The following is a 15,521-nucleotide window of genomic DNA, read 5'->3' as shown; positions in this document are numbered from 1 at the left end:
CAGAGTGATCTCAGAACAAGCAGTGGCAAGGAGATGCATTTCTACAGAGCCGAATTCCAAATTTCTTCATAAGGAAGGGAGATAAATCATCCTTCTTATTCACAGAGTCACAGAACTGTAGGTATTGGAAGGAACTTCTAGTGAACATTGAGTCCAACCCAGTAGAGCCAGTATTCTGAAGTGTAAGGTTACGCATTACTGCCTCCTACTAAAATTAGTATTAGTCATATAACTTTTAATTTCAGTGGAGAACACTGGAAATAAACTTTTTTAGACGCAAGCAGATCTTTCCCATGAAACACATTGCTTTTTGTATTCTGTCTTCACCTTTGTGAATTATCAAGCTATCATATTAACCACTCCAGTGCAATTTACATATCCATATATTCCCAGAGCTTATACACATACAAGTCATTGTGGCAACAAGAAATGTTTTGAGCCGTGGAGCAAAGTATTTGATACATCCCTTTCTCTATGCTAGCTATTTTCTTTCAACAGTGTTTCCTGCTTTCCTTTTAACTTTGAACATGAACTCTAAGCACATAGCAGTGGCAGCTCCTGCAAAATGTTGAAGAAAGCTGGTAGAGACAGGGAGAAGTCTTTGAAATTGGCCACATCATGCTGTAGATAACTAGATCTCTTATTGTTCTAGATACAGTAAGTGTTTGTCTCAGTGCATTTCATAATTAAATTCTGAGCACGTACTAATAAATTTAGCCTTGCTGCAATATGGCCCTTTTCTTTGCTCTACCATAACTGCATTTTAATTTTGCCCCGAATTGCAGAATTGCATGGATGAAAAAGAAGAAAGCATTGACTCAACACTTATCAAAATCAGGGTTACCAGAACTAGCAAGTTAAAATCCATTCAGGTAAAGGGAACTTATGCAGAACAAGCATTATTCACCCATTCTGCACTCTCTGGAAGTGGGGAATATAGCTGTAATTCTAAAGGGAGCATAAGGATGGATGGAGGAAAGAAGCAGAAGAATATTCCAAATCTGGCCTTTGAATGCATCCTTTGAATTTCTTTAAGTCTGTGTCATGAGCCTCTTTTCCCCTCTGTCTACTCCAGGGTCTGAGAATAGTATATGCAGAATGGATCCCTCTTATTCCACATTTATTTTTTTCTGGGCCTGTATACAGCTCAGCCAGAACAGAAGTTTGGGCTTAATATTGTTATTTTTGTTTCTTCAGTATCATAATGAGCACCTTGATGAAGTTAGTTGATGCATATCAGAAAGCCCTAACTGTGCTTTCTTGAAATAGAAAGAAGAGAGAAAAGAGATGTACTGAGCCTAGAAAATTTACATAGCAGTGTTTCTATATTTTCATAACACAATATCAGTACTTGCATTATGACTGTAGCAAGATCCATGCCTAGCAGTTTATAAAAATAACATTTGAGAAAGCTGCTACCCTGTGAAAAGCTTGCTGCATATTCCATCTGGGTCTAGACAAACACTCTGCAGAAGTGTTGTTTTATGAGAAAAAAAAGCTTTGTAAAAAATAAACCCTTCTTTATCCTGACCTGTGTACTGTATGTATTCAGGATTCTCTCTACCAAGCTTGGTAACAAATATGAGTGCTTACAGCTTTTAATATCCATTTCTCCTATGGTACTTGCTATACTTAAGAAACAGGGGATGGATATTGCATCTTCTTTTGATACAATAGCAATGTGCTTTGTAAAACACAAGAATTGAAATTGCACTGAGGCACCAAGAGAGCTCATTAGATGAGGGGGAAGCTTGTCTAGTGGAATGGCTCAAACCACCATTCTTAACTCATGGAAGTGTCTGAAATGTCGTACGTATATTTTGGATATGTTGTTTGGGAGTCTACTTCTAGGCTTCTTCATTGATGCTGTGAGTTTGCCCTGGCTGCTTGCACAACTGCTTGCTCCCTCCTTCCTGGAGGAGAAAATAGGAAAGCAAGAGAGACAGAATTTGTGTGTTAAAACAAACACAGGAAAATCACCTACCATGTATTGCTGCATGCAAAAAGTACTCAACTTGGGGAATTTAAGTTAACTTATTGACAATTAGCGTAAATATTTCATGATCTCTCTGATGACAGTGACAGGACTCAAGGGGACAGCATGGAGCTGCGTCAGGAGAAGGTCAGGTGGAGGTTAGGAAAAAGTTCTGCACCAGGGGGTTGTTGGGCACTGGAGCACGCTCCCCAGGGCAGTGGTCATGGCAAAAAGCTGGAGAGTATGAGAAGCATTTGGACAACACTCTCAGAAATAGGATTTGGATTTTGGGTTGTCCTGTGTGGATTCAGTATTTGGATTCAGTGTAGGTCTTTTTCATCTCAGCATATTCTGTGATTCCGTGATGCTGCCTGTTTAGCTCTTAACTACCTGAAGAGTGAAATGAACACCTTCATGAGTGAATGGAGATGAATCTTTATGGCTTGTTATATCATAAAAAACACTCTACTCTTTTCTTAGATTTTTTCTTTAATCAATTTTTTTTTTTTCAGATTTGCTCTAGTTGGATTTAAATTGAAGCCTCTCTTGTTAGCAGGCACTAATTTATTTATACTTGATGAATGTTTTACAAATATCTGTTTCATCAATGTGGAAAGAACGTGTTGATTAAACAATAATAAAAAAAGTAGAAAACATCTATTTCACAAGTGTTTTCATTTAACTGACTCCACTATGACATGAACTACCTTTCCCAGAGAGAAAACTCTTTTACTGTTTCATTTTGACTACTGTAGATGAATCTGCATTTGTGTCCCAAAATGGGCTCAGAGGTTGTGTTAGCCTGCCTGGAGATGCTCAGATATTTGTTCTTCAGTGTTTGACCCCAGATTGTACATACTGTTAAAGTAGAATGTTCTTTCCCTGTCAGAGTTCTAAATGCAATTCTTGTTTCTTAGTAAAGCCAGTGTACAGGTAGAAAATTGTTTCCACAAGGTTGTCAGAAATTCATATACTATGGGAGCATAGGATATTTCTAATTTGCTTTTTTCAGATATACCAAATATACTGTAATGACTTGCATTATTTGAAGAGTCTATTTGAAGTACTTTTGTGGAGATCTGTGAGACAAGGCTGGGTAGGAGGAATTAGAGGCGGAAATGCCTTCTAGATCATGTGATGATAAGCTTACATAATGACGAGAAAGAATAGCTAATTGTATTTATGATGTCTATCTTATTGGTTAGGAATTGTCATTACTACTTTGACGAGCTAGTTCTATTTCTTAAATTTTGCTAGGAGCAGTCTTGATGAAGCATGGTCCCTTCTTCTGAGAACTGACAGCCTAGACATTTCTTACACAATACAAACCAAGTGTTAAAAGGCACATTTGATGCTCAGTATAATGAGGATGCATATTAAACAGACTGGCTCTGTGAGTAAAATTCATAAAAATCACACAGATGACAAATTTCCCTGTGTTAGTACATGGGGAGAGGTAGGTTCCTAAAGCTGTGGTACATAACAGCTGCATGCTGAATGGGAAAATCAAAACCAGTCTCTTGAGGAAAGCGTGGGTATGTATGGCATGCAATTCTGCACCTGGAATTAAATATCTATATCTATACTTGTGGCAGCTGCTGTTGAGAAACTGAAATTAAGGAACTAGGACAAAGTGGTTGACCTTTGTTTTCTATTTATAACGTGCAGGATAGGCATGTGGTTCAACCCTGATCTGCAGATTATTGCCATCTTTTGTATAACAGCTTGAAGGTTAGAGAATATGAGAGACCTGGGCTTGGGTCAGCCATAGCAAAGCAGGAGTGCCATTTCTGTGGAGTGCCCTAAACCTAATACATTTTAGGCCATGCTCAGCTGAACTGTTCCTTTCCCTTATGTTAAAGTTGGATCACTGTTTAGTTAATACAAGCAGTTTTGAGTTCATCAGAAGAGCAAGCAAGTCAGAAACCAATTCTATATCACGGTGATTAAGACATAAGGCCAGAAGAAAAACAGAAGTATCAACAAGTGATGTCTGTTTCTATGAAATATGTTATCCTGAGGAAAATGAATTTCTTTTGCAGAACCCATGTGTATTTTTTTCTCTTCTTGTTAAAGTACAAGCCTAATTTTTCAGACTATGTAATTCAAAACCTAAGGCATGAATATTTTCAGATTTTTCACCCATTAATGTATGTGTATTATATATATATATATATATATTTCTTTTAATAATGACTTGGTACAGTGTAATACTGCAGTGTTTAGGCTAATATAGTCCAATTTGATATAACTGTGCCAAAACTGGAATGTAAAAGTGCCATTTCCTTATTCTTCAAAAAATGTGCAGCACATAATGATGTTCTTTGTATGGAAATAGCACGGCCAAATCCATCCATAGGAGAAACATGCAAACCAACCTTTTTTAATATGGGACTACTATTCAGTCCATGTACATATCCCATGAATAACATTTATGCCTTAGCATTTTTTTTGGATCTATAGTATTTATACTCCGAATGTCTTTAGAATGCATGTTTAACTTCAAAATGTCCCCCTTTTCACCTGTATCCTGAATTTCATGCATTATTGTTCAGTAAGTAATTCTGCTTCTGAGTCTTGCTGTTGTGTCCTTTTCAGTATCTCTGAAAATGTTGTCCTTATTCACCATAGTTTTCTGATTCATTTGCACCAGCGGAAGAATAAGAAGAATAAAAAAAACCTTATCTGCTCTGCTTTTGTGCAAGTGGCCAACGTGCACAATAGCCACGAGTCAGGCCTTTATGCACATTCTCTCATGAACAATATTACCATTTTTACTTAAAAAAAAAAAAAAGCAGCAACAAAAAAAAAAAACCTACAAAACCACACCTTTATCTGAATTCATAACTCATAAACAAGTGGATGTCCTGAATATTTATACACCATATCTTCCACTTTTCTATCACTGCTAATACATAGCTCAGGCTGAACTTCGCATTCGTTTGCCAGGATAGATACAGAATTAACACTGTCACTTTAATTAATCCATAGGAAGTTTTTTTAGATTTCAGCTTTTCTCAACTTTATTAAATTCTGAATTTATTTAAGTATGGCACAGAAAATCTGGAATAAATCTGTCAGAATTGGTTGCGTTAATCCAGGTTTACATCATCCAAATTTATATTAAATGAAGTGAGAGTTTATATGATCTAGGAGTGTAAAATGTTTCACTTACACTGCTTGTATTTGTATTCAGTTTATACCATCCAGTAACATGCACAATATTTGTTAAAGAGCTTTCCAGCACGGATTGATATAGATAATTTTATCTCAGGTTATTTGGTATTCTATATAAACCCTGTATTTTTGGTGTGAGCTGGAAAGTCTCAAAATCCAGAGATAGCTCTATTATACCTTCATATTTGGGAGTGCAAGCTGGAATTCCAGAGAGAAAGGTTAGCCTTTTTCATGATTTATTTGTAAATAAAGTAACAAAACCCAAAGCAGGAATTATTAGTCAATTAAATAACTTCCCCCCCCGCCCTTTTTCTTTGAGGGGAAAAAAAAAAAAAAAAAAAAGGTTTATTTTCATTTTAGTCTCGGTATTCCTTGTTGAGCACTTAGGGTTGGTGAGGCAGTGTGGACTTACACATATCTTTGGTGGTGTGAATGCACACTTTCTTTTATACATTGAACTCAAACTGAAGTGTACTGGGGCCTCTCTGAAACTCAGAACTAGTTTTCCAGGATGTGTTTCTCATAGATTAGTGACTATCTAATGAAAATGGAAATCACCGTTTTTCTGTGGCCATATCATAGAGGTTCACTGTTCTCCACGGATGGTTCTCACTAAGTGATAGGAAGGGTTGTGTTCTACTTAATAAGCTCAGAAATGACAGAAATCAAAATACCGGATGACATCAGCATGATCTGTCTGCCATTCATAAAGTAAACTATACAGTTCCAATAATATACTTCTTTTTTCCTTTGTTTTGTCCATTCTCCAGAAAAAACAAGTGAGCCAAACAAAGATCCGGGTGATCTCTACCATCCTCTTCATCCTGGCTGGCTGCATTGTCTTTGTGACCATTCCTGCTGTTATCTTCAAACACATCGAGGGATGGACAGCCTTGGAGTCCATCTACTTTGTGGTTGTCACTCTGACTACAGTTGGTTTTGGTGACTTTGTAGCAGGTGAGCAGCACTGAGCCTAGATTCTATGCATGAGGGCCTTGGCTCTTAGAATTTATTTTTTGGTATGGAGAGGAAGCTTTTTACAATTTATTATACCCAGAGAAATGAAGCCAGGTATTTCTGTTGGAGTTACTGTGCAATAACATGGAGAACTCCAGACTGATTTAAGAGCCAGGTGCCTTGCCATCTGCAGAGTGCAAGCTTTCAGCAGTGTAGATTACAGGAGTCTGGGAAGGCCTGATTACCCCTTATCATGCAGTGAATTATGCACAAGTCAAGTGACTTTCCTATTGAATTCAAGATTTGTATTAGTCCATTAGGTCTCAAGCTGAGGCTGACTGCTGAAGCAAGTAGCCAAAATGATGAATGGACAAAGCTTTAAAAGTAGAGCTGAGCTATAAGGCTGGAGAAATGTCTGGTCTGACACAGTAGAGGGCTGCTAAAAACTTCTTTTGGAGGATCTGCAGCATTTGAGAATCTGGATTTTGTTCTCTAGCCTTGGCAGGAATTTTGACATTGCAGCTGCCCTGTTATGGCAAGGAAGGACTATTAGCATATGCAGCTCAGTGCTAGGAGGTTATTCTCTCAGATGAACACAGTATGAGCTGGAACTATAAATATCTATCCTTATCCATTACCAAGGAGAGAGTAAGGATTGTTGGTTACAGAGATGAGAGAATTTATTTTGCTCTACTGTTTTGCTAAGAAAACAGTGGTTAAAATAAATGGGATTTCTTTCCCCATTATTGGATTACTAGTGATCATTGGATTATAAGTGATACCAATTATAGGCATGAAGATGCACAGACATACAATGCTTCTATTTTATTATTTCCTAAACATCAGTGAAATACAAATGAGCAAAAACATCAAATGAAGAAACAGGGATATGTGAAGTTTTCTTTGCTGAATTGCAAAGACAGTCTTTTTGTAGATAACACTCTCACCCTCCTTTATTTCTGACATAGTGCTATAGAATACATGAATTACTAAGGAAAAACTGGCACTAAACAAAGCCCCAAATATGAAAAAACATTTCATGAGAATCCAGATTTAAAAGTAACTGTATGAACTCAGTCCACTTTAACCACTTAAGTGTGAAGAAAAGCTCACTGGTACTCTGGCTTTGTGGTATCAAAGTGTGAAATAAAAACAACAATATTTTTCTTAGGCATGTACATTTTGTTAGTGTTTTCTTGAATAACACATTTGTAAAAAATCAACAGAGTAATAAATTTTAAATTGCTCAATATCCAACATGATCAAGACAATATAACCCACGGCTGGGTGGCTACTAATAACCAGAATTTTTCAAAAATCAAAACCCCGAATGGGGAAACTTCAAAGATGGTCTCATGATAAGAGTTTAAGGCAAGTGATCACCAGGAAATCTGGGTTTTATTGCTGGTTTTGAGAAAGACGTTATGTTACTTTTATTTTCCATCACTTTCATCTCCATATCTCTACCCTTTCAACATCAAAGAGAAAACGTTACACCGTATTGGGTAAAGCAGCATCAGTGAAGCTACACTGATGTATTCCACTAAAATATGTCTCAACTCTTGCCAAACTGGGAAAGTTTTTGTTCTATTGTTGAAAATACGATTATGGATGTAGTCTGAAAAAAACCCAGAATATTTTATAGGCTGAAAAAAGTGGTCTCATATTTTTCTCAGTTGGCTCATTACTCTGTAAGACAGACCCAGACAATCTGCTCCATAACAAGCTTCTGCAGGGATGTGTGTGATCAGAATAGCCTCACTGTACCATAGCAACAGCAGCCCCCATCTACCACTGTTTTACACTCTCAAAGACTAGAAAAAGAGTGATTCATATAGTGTATGAGGAGAAAGCAACATCAAAAACAATATTTGGGTCCCTTCCAATACTCAAATGTCTGAGCTTTCTTGGGAATGTTTAGCTGCTTTACACAAACTCATGCTCAGTCTGGATAAAATTAAAATACTTACAGAACTGAAATCTGAAATGATTGCAAAATGCTCAGGTGGAAACTCTGAACTGCATTGTTGAGGTATTTTACTGGAGGAAAATCCTAAAAGCTTTTCAGTGTCATAAGGAGATAAGAGTTGGTGTCTGGCTCCCCTCTAACCAAGACAATCTTCTCTAGGAGAAACTGCTTGAGCAGTGTGGTTGGACTGGATGACCTCTGGAGGTCCCTTCCATCCTCAACTCTTCTGTGATATTTGTTGCTTCATCTGATCTATATCTTCTCTAAAGTCACTGGCCAGAGAATTCATCCCTATAACTTACATCCAAGCAGGCAGCATTTCCTTATTATCAGAGCTGATACAGCACTGACTTCCTGTCAGATATCCTGATTTGGTAGAGAAAGTTACTTTTCTGTCTCCTACACAGAGATCTCTTAATCCTTTATTTAAAACCAAAGAATCTGGAAAATATCGTTTGAGAGGGTTGAACTGTGAAGTTTCCAAACTACCAGGCTGCAGGCAGTTCAGAATAAGGAAGAAAAATTGTAATAAAATTTTTCTTGAGAATGTGTTTGTGCTGTTGCATGTACTATCAAAGCAGGAATTTCAGACTTGCTTCTGAATTGTCTCAGCAATATAAGGAAAGAAGTTTACTAGGTGCTCTGGCACGTCACATAGCAGTAGAGCAAAATGTAATTTCCTAGTCTTAAATTAAAAATAGACTGTTCCTCCTACCTGACAGATCTCTCATCTTTTATTAGAAGTACAGTGGTGTTGGCAAGAATCAAGAAATATTTTCAGGAATTTCTCAGAATTGCAGAAATTTTGCAGTCAATTTTGGCATCATATGTTTCCTAAAGAGAAGTTTATGCTTATTTCAGGAGGAAATGCTGACATCCATTATCGGGAGTGGTATAAACCTTTAGTGTGGTTCTGGATCCTTGTTGGCCTTGCCTATTTTGCTGCTGTTTTGAGTATGATTGGAGACTGGTTAAGGGTCCTGTCCAAGAAGACAAAAGAAGAGGTATGACTAATATCTCAGTGATTTGTCATTTTATAAGGTGCCTGATTCCTAGTTGTCTAAAAAAGGATACTCCTCTGCTTGACTAGTGTTCAGTATTGCCTCCACTGACAGCCTTTAGTGTCCTCTTAGCTCTGATCTTTAGCTCCTTCACAAAGTGTGGAAAAAAAGCAACAGAACAAACCTAGGTTGTTACACGTCTGTCAGTACTATTGAATACACAGAACACACCAGTATGTCTGCATTTATGAAAAAGAGAGGCCAGTCTTCACTCTGAAGTAAGTTACAAAACAGTGATAAAAATTTTAAGTGTTCTCTCTAAAATTAGAGGTGCGTGGATTTTTAAGACATTTGTTGGCTCTGTTAATTATTAAACAATAATTTGCTTTTAATTCAGGCTCTATACTAATTTTTCCCACCCTTCCCTATGTCAGGGAATATGATTCTGAATAAAGGATTAGATTTACATTCCTTATCGAGTACTGCATTATTAAAAATTAAGACATTGAGTAGTCAACATCAGGAAAAACGTGGCTCATTTCACTCCAAAGACAATATTGCTAATGCTCAGAATAAGAGCGGAAGATGAAAGGTAATTACCATGCCTCCTGTCTGAAGCCTGTTGACAGAGGGTTAATACAATTTCAATTTTTAATGCAATCTCTTCCTGTATTCCTAGCAAAGCTAATCTGGCAGAGTTAGCCAAAGAGCAAGAATAACCAAAATTTGGCAGAGGTAATGTTATTTATCATTTATGAAGGCAGTTGTGCTGCCTGAGACTCAGTGTATCCTCATGAATAAAAAAGGCTTCACAGAGAGCTGTCAGGCTGATGAGCAGCAAGAGAGCTGCAGTGCTTGGCTGTGGCACCCACAGGTAGGAGTCTGAGCTCTCAGGGTGGATGTGAGATATGTGCTACCACAGAATTAGAATAGAATTAATCCAATTCTAAGTGGAGACCATTTCATCTGGCTTGAGGAACCAAAGATAATACTCTGTGGACTATTAAATGGAGAAACTGAGTTCAGACCACAGCACCCTTTACCTTGGCAGATGCAGACATCGTACTCCTGAAATTGTTCTTTAGCTGAACTTTAGAAAAGGCCTCTATTGAAAGAGATATTTCTTGATCATTTATCTTTTTTTTTCTCCCCTTTTCAGAAGAAGTACTTGTTTAATACATGTCAGTGCTTTATTCTTAGTCTTTATTGTGCTCTCAGGTGCAAAGCAGTGAGACGGAACAGAGCAGTGAGACATTTAGGGACGTGCTGATGGTTCCCACACAGAACACTGATGTGTTTTGAAAATTTCTTCATGAATCAGCACGCTTATTGATGGCTTAGGGGTGGTAGTATTTGAACAGTTATGCAATGTACACCTCCATTAGAGACAGCCAGAACTGTCCAATAGAAATTACTCTAGACTGAATGTATCATCAGGCTTTTGAAGTATTTGAAATTATCTGATAGATACTTTCAACATTATTTGCTTTGTGGCACTGAACAGAACATTCAGTGGGACTGAACCATGAGCAATATGGGAAAGTACATTACTGTACTGCTATACTGGGTGCTGTAATGTTCTAAGGCATATTAGTGTAACCATATGTGAATAATTCTGCCTCCTCCTGACCATCTACTGCTGACATTGTAAGTCAGGAATTTTGTTCTTAACCAGGGAGGGATTAGCATGAAGAGCTCTCCCCAAGTAACACAGCTATAAAATATGCAGGATAGCAAAATATGAAACAGGCAGCCCAGTGATATGCTGCATATGCCATTTACAAGTCACCAGTTGGTAATTTTAAAGTCTGTCTGAGTATAATCACTGTGCTGATGAAAATTGGGCCCAGATGTATGCTTTGGAGTTGAGACTGGTCTCCGATTCTATGCCAGACAAAAAACGTTCTTGTGCTACTGTTCAATAGAAATGAATTTCACTTCATTTTATTTTTGTTGTTTTGTTTTTATTCTTTCCTTTTCTTGTTGTTGTGAAGGTTGGAGAAATAAAAGCTCATGCAGCTGAGTGGAAAGCAAACGTGACAGCTGAGTTCAGGGAGACACGGCGTCGGCTCAGCGTGGAGATACATGACAAACTTCAGAGGGCAGCCACCATCCGGAGCATGGAGCGCCGACGCCTGGGCCTGGACCAGCGAGCCCACTCCTTGGACATGCTGTCTCCAGAGAAGCGTTCAGTCTTTACTGCCTTGGAAACAGGACGCTTCAAGGCCTCATCTCAGGAAAGCATCAACAACAGGCCTAACAACCTACGCCTTAAAGGGTCCGATCAACTCCACAAGCATGGGCAAGGGGCATCTGAGGACAACATCATTAACAAATTTGGATCATCTGCTAAGATGACCAAAAGGAAAAACAAAGACCTCAAAAAGACCATCCCTGAGGATGTGCGTAAAATTTATGAGACCTTCCGAAACTACTCCTTGGATGAAGAAAAAAAGGAAGAAGAGACTGAGAAGATGTGTAATTCTGAGAACTCTTCTAGCACTGCAGTCCTGACCAACTGCATCCAGCAGCACTCAGACCTGGAGAATGGAGTGATCCCCACTGAAACCAAAGAAAGGGAACATGAAAACAAAGCGTTACTTGAAGACAGAAATTAAATGTAAAAGATGCTTGACTTGAATTAACAATGTTAGTGTTTTTATATACATATATATATATTGAGACACGTGCCTTATACAGACTCCTTATTCAGTCTGAATTATATAGCATCGAGGAATATTTCACTGTGCCATAAAGACTCAAGCTTGCTCTGCCAAAACAAATCAGGAACACAGCACTGAAGAATGGCAACAGAAAGCTACGCACATGGAAATTTCAGCCTGTATTAGATTACCAGGGCAAGACACAAAGGAAGAGACTGAACTATGGCAATGCCAGCAGAGTGCTATGACCACGGCATAATATTGACAAAGGGTAGCTACGTAAGAAGAGCTTTTGAAAGGGATGAAAAGGAGCGTATCTTTATAATGGAGTATGTATTCATTAAGCCTTTCCCTGGTGATTAAAAAGAGGAGAAATGATTGGAGCGAACTAGAAACTTTCAGTAAGGCTTAGTTTACGTTTTGGCACGTGATCCAAGCTAGATTTTTTTTTCCATTTTTGAACCAGATGCATTATCTTTCTAAACTCCAGAAGAATGTCAATGGACAAAGCCACCAGCTGGATGCTGGTTTGAAAAATCAACACGGACATATTTAAGGGTCAGATTACTTTTTTCATTAAAAAAGGAAAAATACAAAACAAACAACTCTGTGGGTATTTATCTTAACCAGTGATGCAGTGATTAAAAAAAAAAAAAAAAGGAAAAGGAAAGAAAAGAAAAGAAACAAATGGATCTTTTTCTCCATTAGGAAATGTTCAATGTAAACTCATGGCATATGAAGGAATTGCAGCATCTATAGCTACGTTGCTTAAAAGAAGAGAAATATTAATTTAATGATATTTGGCTAGGTGTATAAAACAATGGGCCAACTGCTTTTTTTAAAAACAAATTTCTCTTTCACACTTTCTACCACTGAAATAAACTTCAATTTTAATGCTGTAAGACTACGAAGACAGAAGGAAAGCTATAGCTTTTGCATGTCAGCAAACTGCTGTTCTCTGTAGCTGAATCTGAATTTTTAAAAATAGACATTAGAGCGTATACATTATTCAAATGAGGGCCAGGGAAACCATAGAATCTCAGGGCTCTATGCCCCCTTTGCTAGGGTTGGGTTTAGACATGAGCTGCAGGCGTAATCTCAAAAAAAAAAAAAAAAAAAAAAAAAAAAAAAAAAAAAAAAGGAAAAATAAAGAAGAAATTTAGGAAAAGAAGTTGAGAAAAATATGGTGGTAATCTTTTAAGTGCTTAGAGCTTTAAGTGCCATTAATGCTGTCATGTTTTGTAACTTTTTAAACAAGCATTTTGAGTTATTTGTTTTATTTCCTTCCAGGTATAATTTTGTTTGACATTTGCTATCTCTTTAAACACAAGCACTCTGCATTCCTAAACAAAAGTGAAATGTGGGCATTTAAAAAAAAAATCATTTGTGCTGCCTGAACATATATGAGGAACACAAATGTCCATAGACTTCATAGTAATTATTCAAACAAAAGGCTGCAAAATAACTGATAGGAATTACCAAAAAACCACTTAATATTGGTAGTCTTAGCCTGTGGGCTACTGTGTTTGCCACTGCAGATAGATGATTTTGCATGCTGGAAATGAAATACATGATTGCACCAGCAATGCTTCCCCTGAGCCTTCTCCAAGTCCTAAATAGTCCTGCAATTTAAGCTGTAGGTTTATAGGTATAAGGGTATCTAAGGGTAAGAACTATTAGTCACAGATACAGACACTGGCAGGTCATACAGACACAGACTTTTGAAATTGCATGCCCATATCTGAATACGCAAAATGCATGCTCCATTTTCTGTGGTAGTTCCTGGGATTCTGTGCATAATGAATCACCTCAAAATCCAACTGGCCACCTGAATATGACCGCCATAGCTGTGAATAGAAGCATGGCAATGTAAATGCAAATTCTGAGTATGCATATTTGTATATCTGATTGGCTCTTCACCGTTTGCAGGAGGAGCCAAGTATCACAAGTGCAGGGGAGGAAAGGAGTTCTTAGTATGTTCTGTCTGCTGTTTTACTTCACTTGAAATATCATCTTCGTAATTCCATTATCTGTCTGAACATTAAGGAAAAAAAACAATATTTGAAAATTTTCAAGTCATTTAGGATTGCTTTAACTCGATAAGATTCAACAGAAATTGCATTCTGCTTAGGTCACTGATTAATCTCTTAGAGTGTAGAGCTGTGTTCTGGCTTCAGCTTGCTGGAGGCAGGACAGTGAGCCTGGTCTGCTGGAAAGTTTCGGTTGTCTCCACAGCTGCCCTTGCTGATGGAGGCTTTGATGCCACATGACGTTATGCTCTGCTTCGCTGTGACATGGACAGCAGCTCGCGGCCACCGTTGCATCCTGTCCTCCTCAGGCTGCAAGCAGGGCCAGCAGGAAGCAGGTCTGTTCAGTGTAGGAATCCTCTGGGTCTCCTGGCACTCCTGGGTTTGGGTGGACCTGGGTGAAATAGCGTCTCCACCACCACATGCAAGCAAATCATAGAATCATAGAATGAGAATCATTTAGGTTGGAAGAGACCTCTAATGATCATCAAGTCCAATCATTAACCTAGCACTGCCAAATTACCACTGAACCGTGTCCCTAAACACCATATCTACAAGTCTTTTAAATACCTCCAGGGATGGTGGCTCAACTACTCTCCGAGGCAGCCTGTTTTAATACTTCACAACCCCTTCTGTGAAGAAATTTTTCCTAATATTCAACCTAAACCTCCCCTGGCATGAGTTGAGGCCATTCCCTCTTGTCCTGTCACTTGTTTGGGAGAAGAGACTGATGTCCACCTCAATACAACCTCCTTTCAGGGAGTTGTAGGGAGCTATAAGGTCTTCCCTGAGCCTCCTCTTCTCCAGACCAAATAATCCCAGCTCCCTCAGCCACCTCTCAGAAGACTCATGCTCCAGACTCCTCACCAGCTTCCTTGTCCTTCTTTGGACACACTCCAGGACCTCGATGTATTTCTTGTAGTGAGGGACCCAAAGGTGAACATAGAATTTGAGGTGCAGCCTCACCAGTGCCAAGCACAGGGAGACGATCATTTCGCTGCTCCTGCTGGCAACACTATTTCTGATACAAGCCAGGATGCCACTGGCCTTCTTGGCCACCCGAGAGCACTGCTGGATCATGTTCAACCAGCTATTGACCATTACCCCCAGGTCCTTTTCTGCCAGGTTACACTGTACTGCACTTCACTTATACGGAGGATCAGGCACACAAGAGCAACTCATCTGAATCAGAAAGCCTACAATACATGCAGACTATAGCAATTCTCCTTGGCTATCAAATGCCTAAAACATCATCATGCATGCAGTTTTATTTGTTCCTCAACTGATCTGTGCTCACAAGAAATCCCTTCTTTTAATGGAAAAGCCCTGCACAGATGCACAGACAGCTAAGGGTAGGTAAGGATATATGAGATGCATTTCCTCTATGTGGAAAATAAAGCTTAGTCATAGCCAGTGTATTTCTGCAAGTAACACAAAAGCTGTCATCTGGTAGAGCTTGTCTGCATGAGCAGGGAGTTAGTGGGCAAATCATGGAAAACACACCAGCATGGACAAAGAGGCTGAGGAGGCAGTGTTCAGTGGCCAAATTCAGAAGTGATTACTCTGATGAGATAATGTGCATATTTTTCATTCTAAATTTTCTGAGTTCTTTGTCTGTCCTTCTAGCTGATGGTATCTGTGGCTCACTTGAGTGTCTGTCTGGCTATGATATGCACAAGTCTCTGGCTGACATTTTATCAGACTGTGTCTTCAGCATTTGAGATATGATTGTTTCAGGGACAAAAGGTGATG

At 38.6% G+C, this 15,521-nt stretch overlaps 1 protein-coding gene across 4 annotated transcripts in view; it reads left to right on the top strand.

Annotated features, from left to right (window-relative positions):
- KCNK10 (potassium two pore domain channel subfamily K member 10) overlaps positions 1-14,523 on the top strand; it is a 73,686-nt gene extending 59,163 nt beyond the window's left edge. For all 4 annotated transcript variants that reach the window (XM_040701569.2, XM_004941854.5, XM_040701568.2 and 1 more), the window contains exons 6-8: positions 5,923-6,109; positions 8,940-9,082; positions 11,074-14,523. In XM_040701569.2, coding sequence (XP_040557503.1) covers positions 5,923-6,109; positions 8,940-9,082; positions 11,074-11,697 — 954 coding nt within the window. In that variant the 3' untranslated portion in view covers positions 11,698-14,523. The remainder of the gene's footprint in view (positions 1-5,922; positions 6,110-8,939; positions 9,083-11,073) is intronic.
- Positions 14,524-15,521: the final 998 nt, after the last annotated feature.

This window comes from Gallus gallus, chromosome 5, assembly GCF_016699485.2.
Source record: "Gallus gallus isolate bGalGal1 chromosome 5, bGalGal1.mat.broiler.GRCg7b, whole genome shotgun sequence".
Taxonomy (NCBI): domain Eukaryota; kingdom Metazoa; phylum Chordata; class Aves; order Galliformes; family Phasianidae; genus Gallus; species Gallus gallus.
Note: the sequence above shows the minus strand (reverse complement) of the source record. Positions and strands in the feature narration are given on the sequence as shown.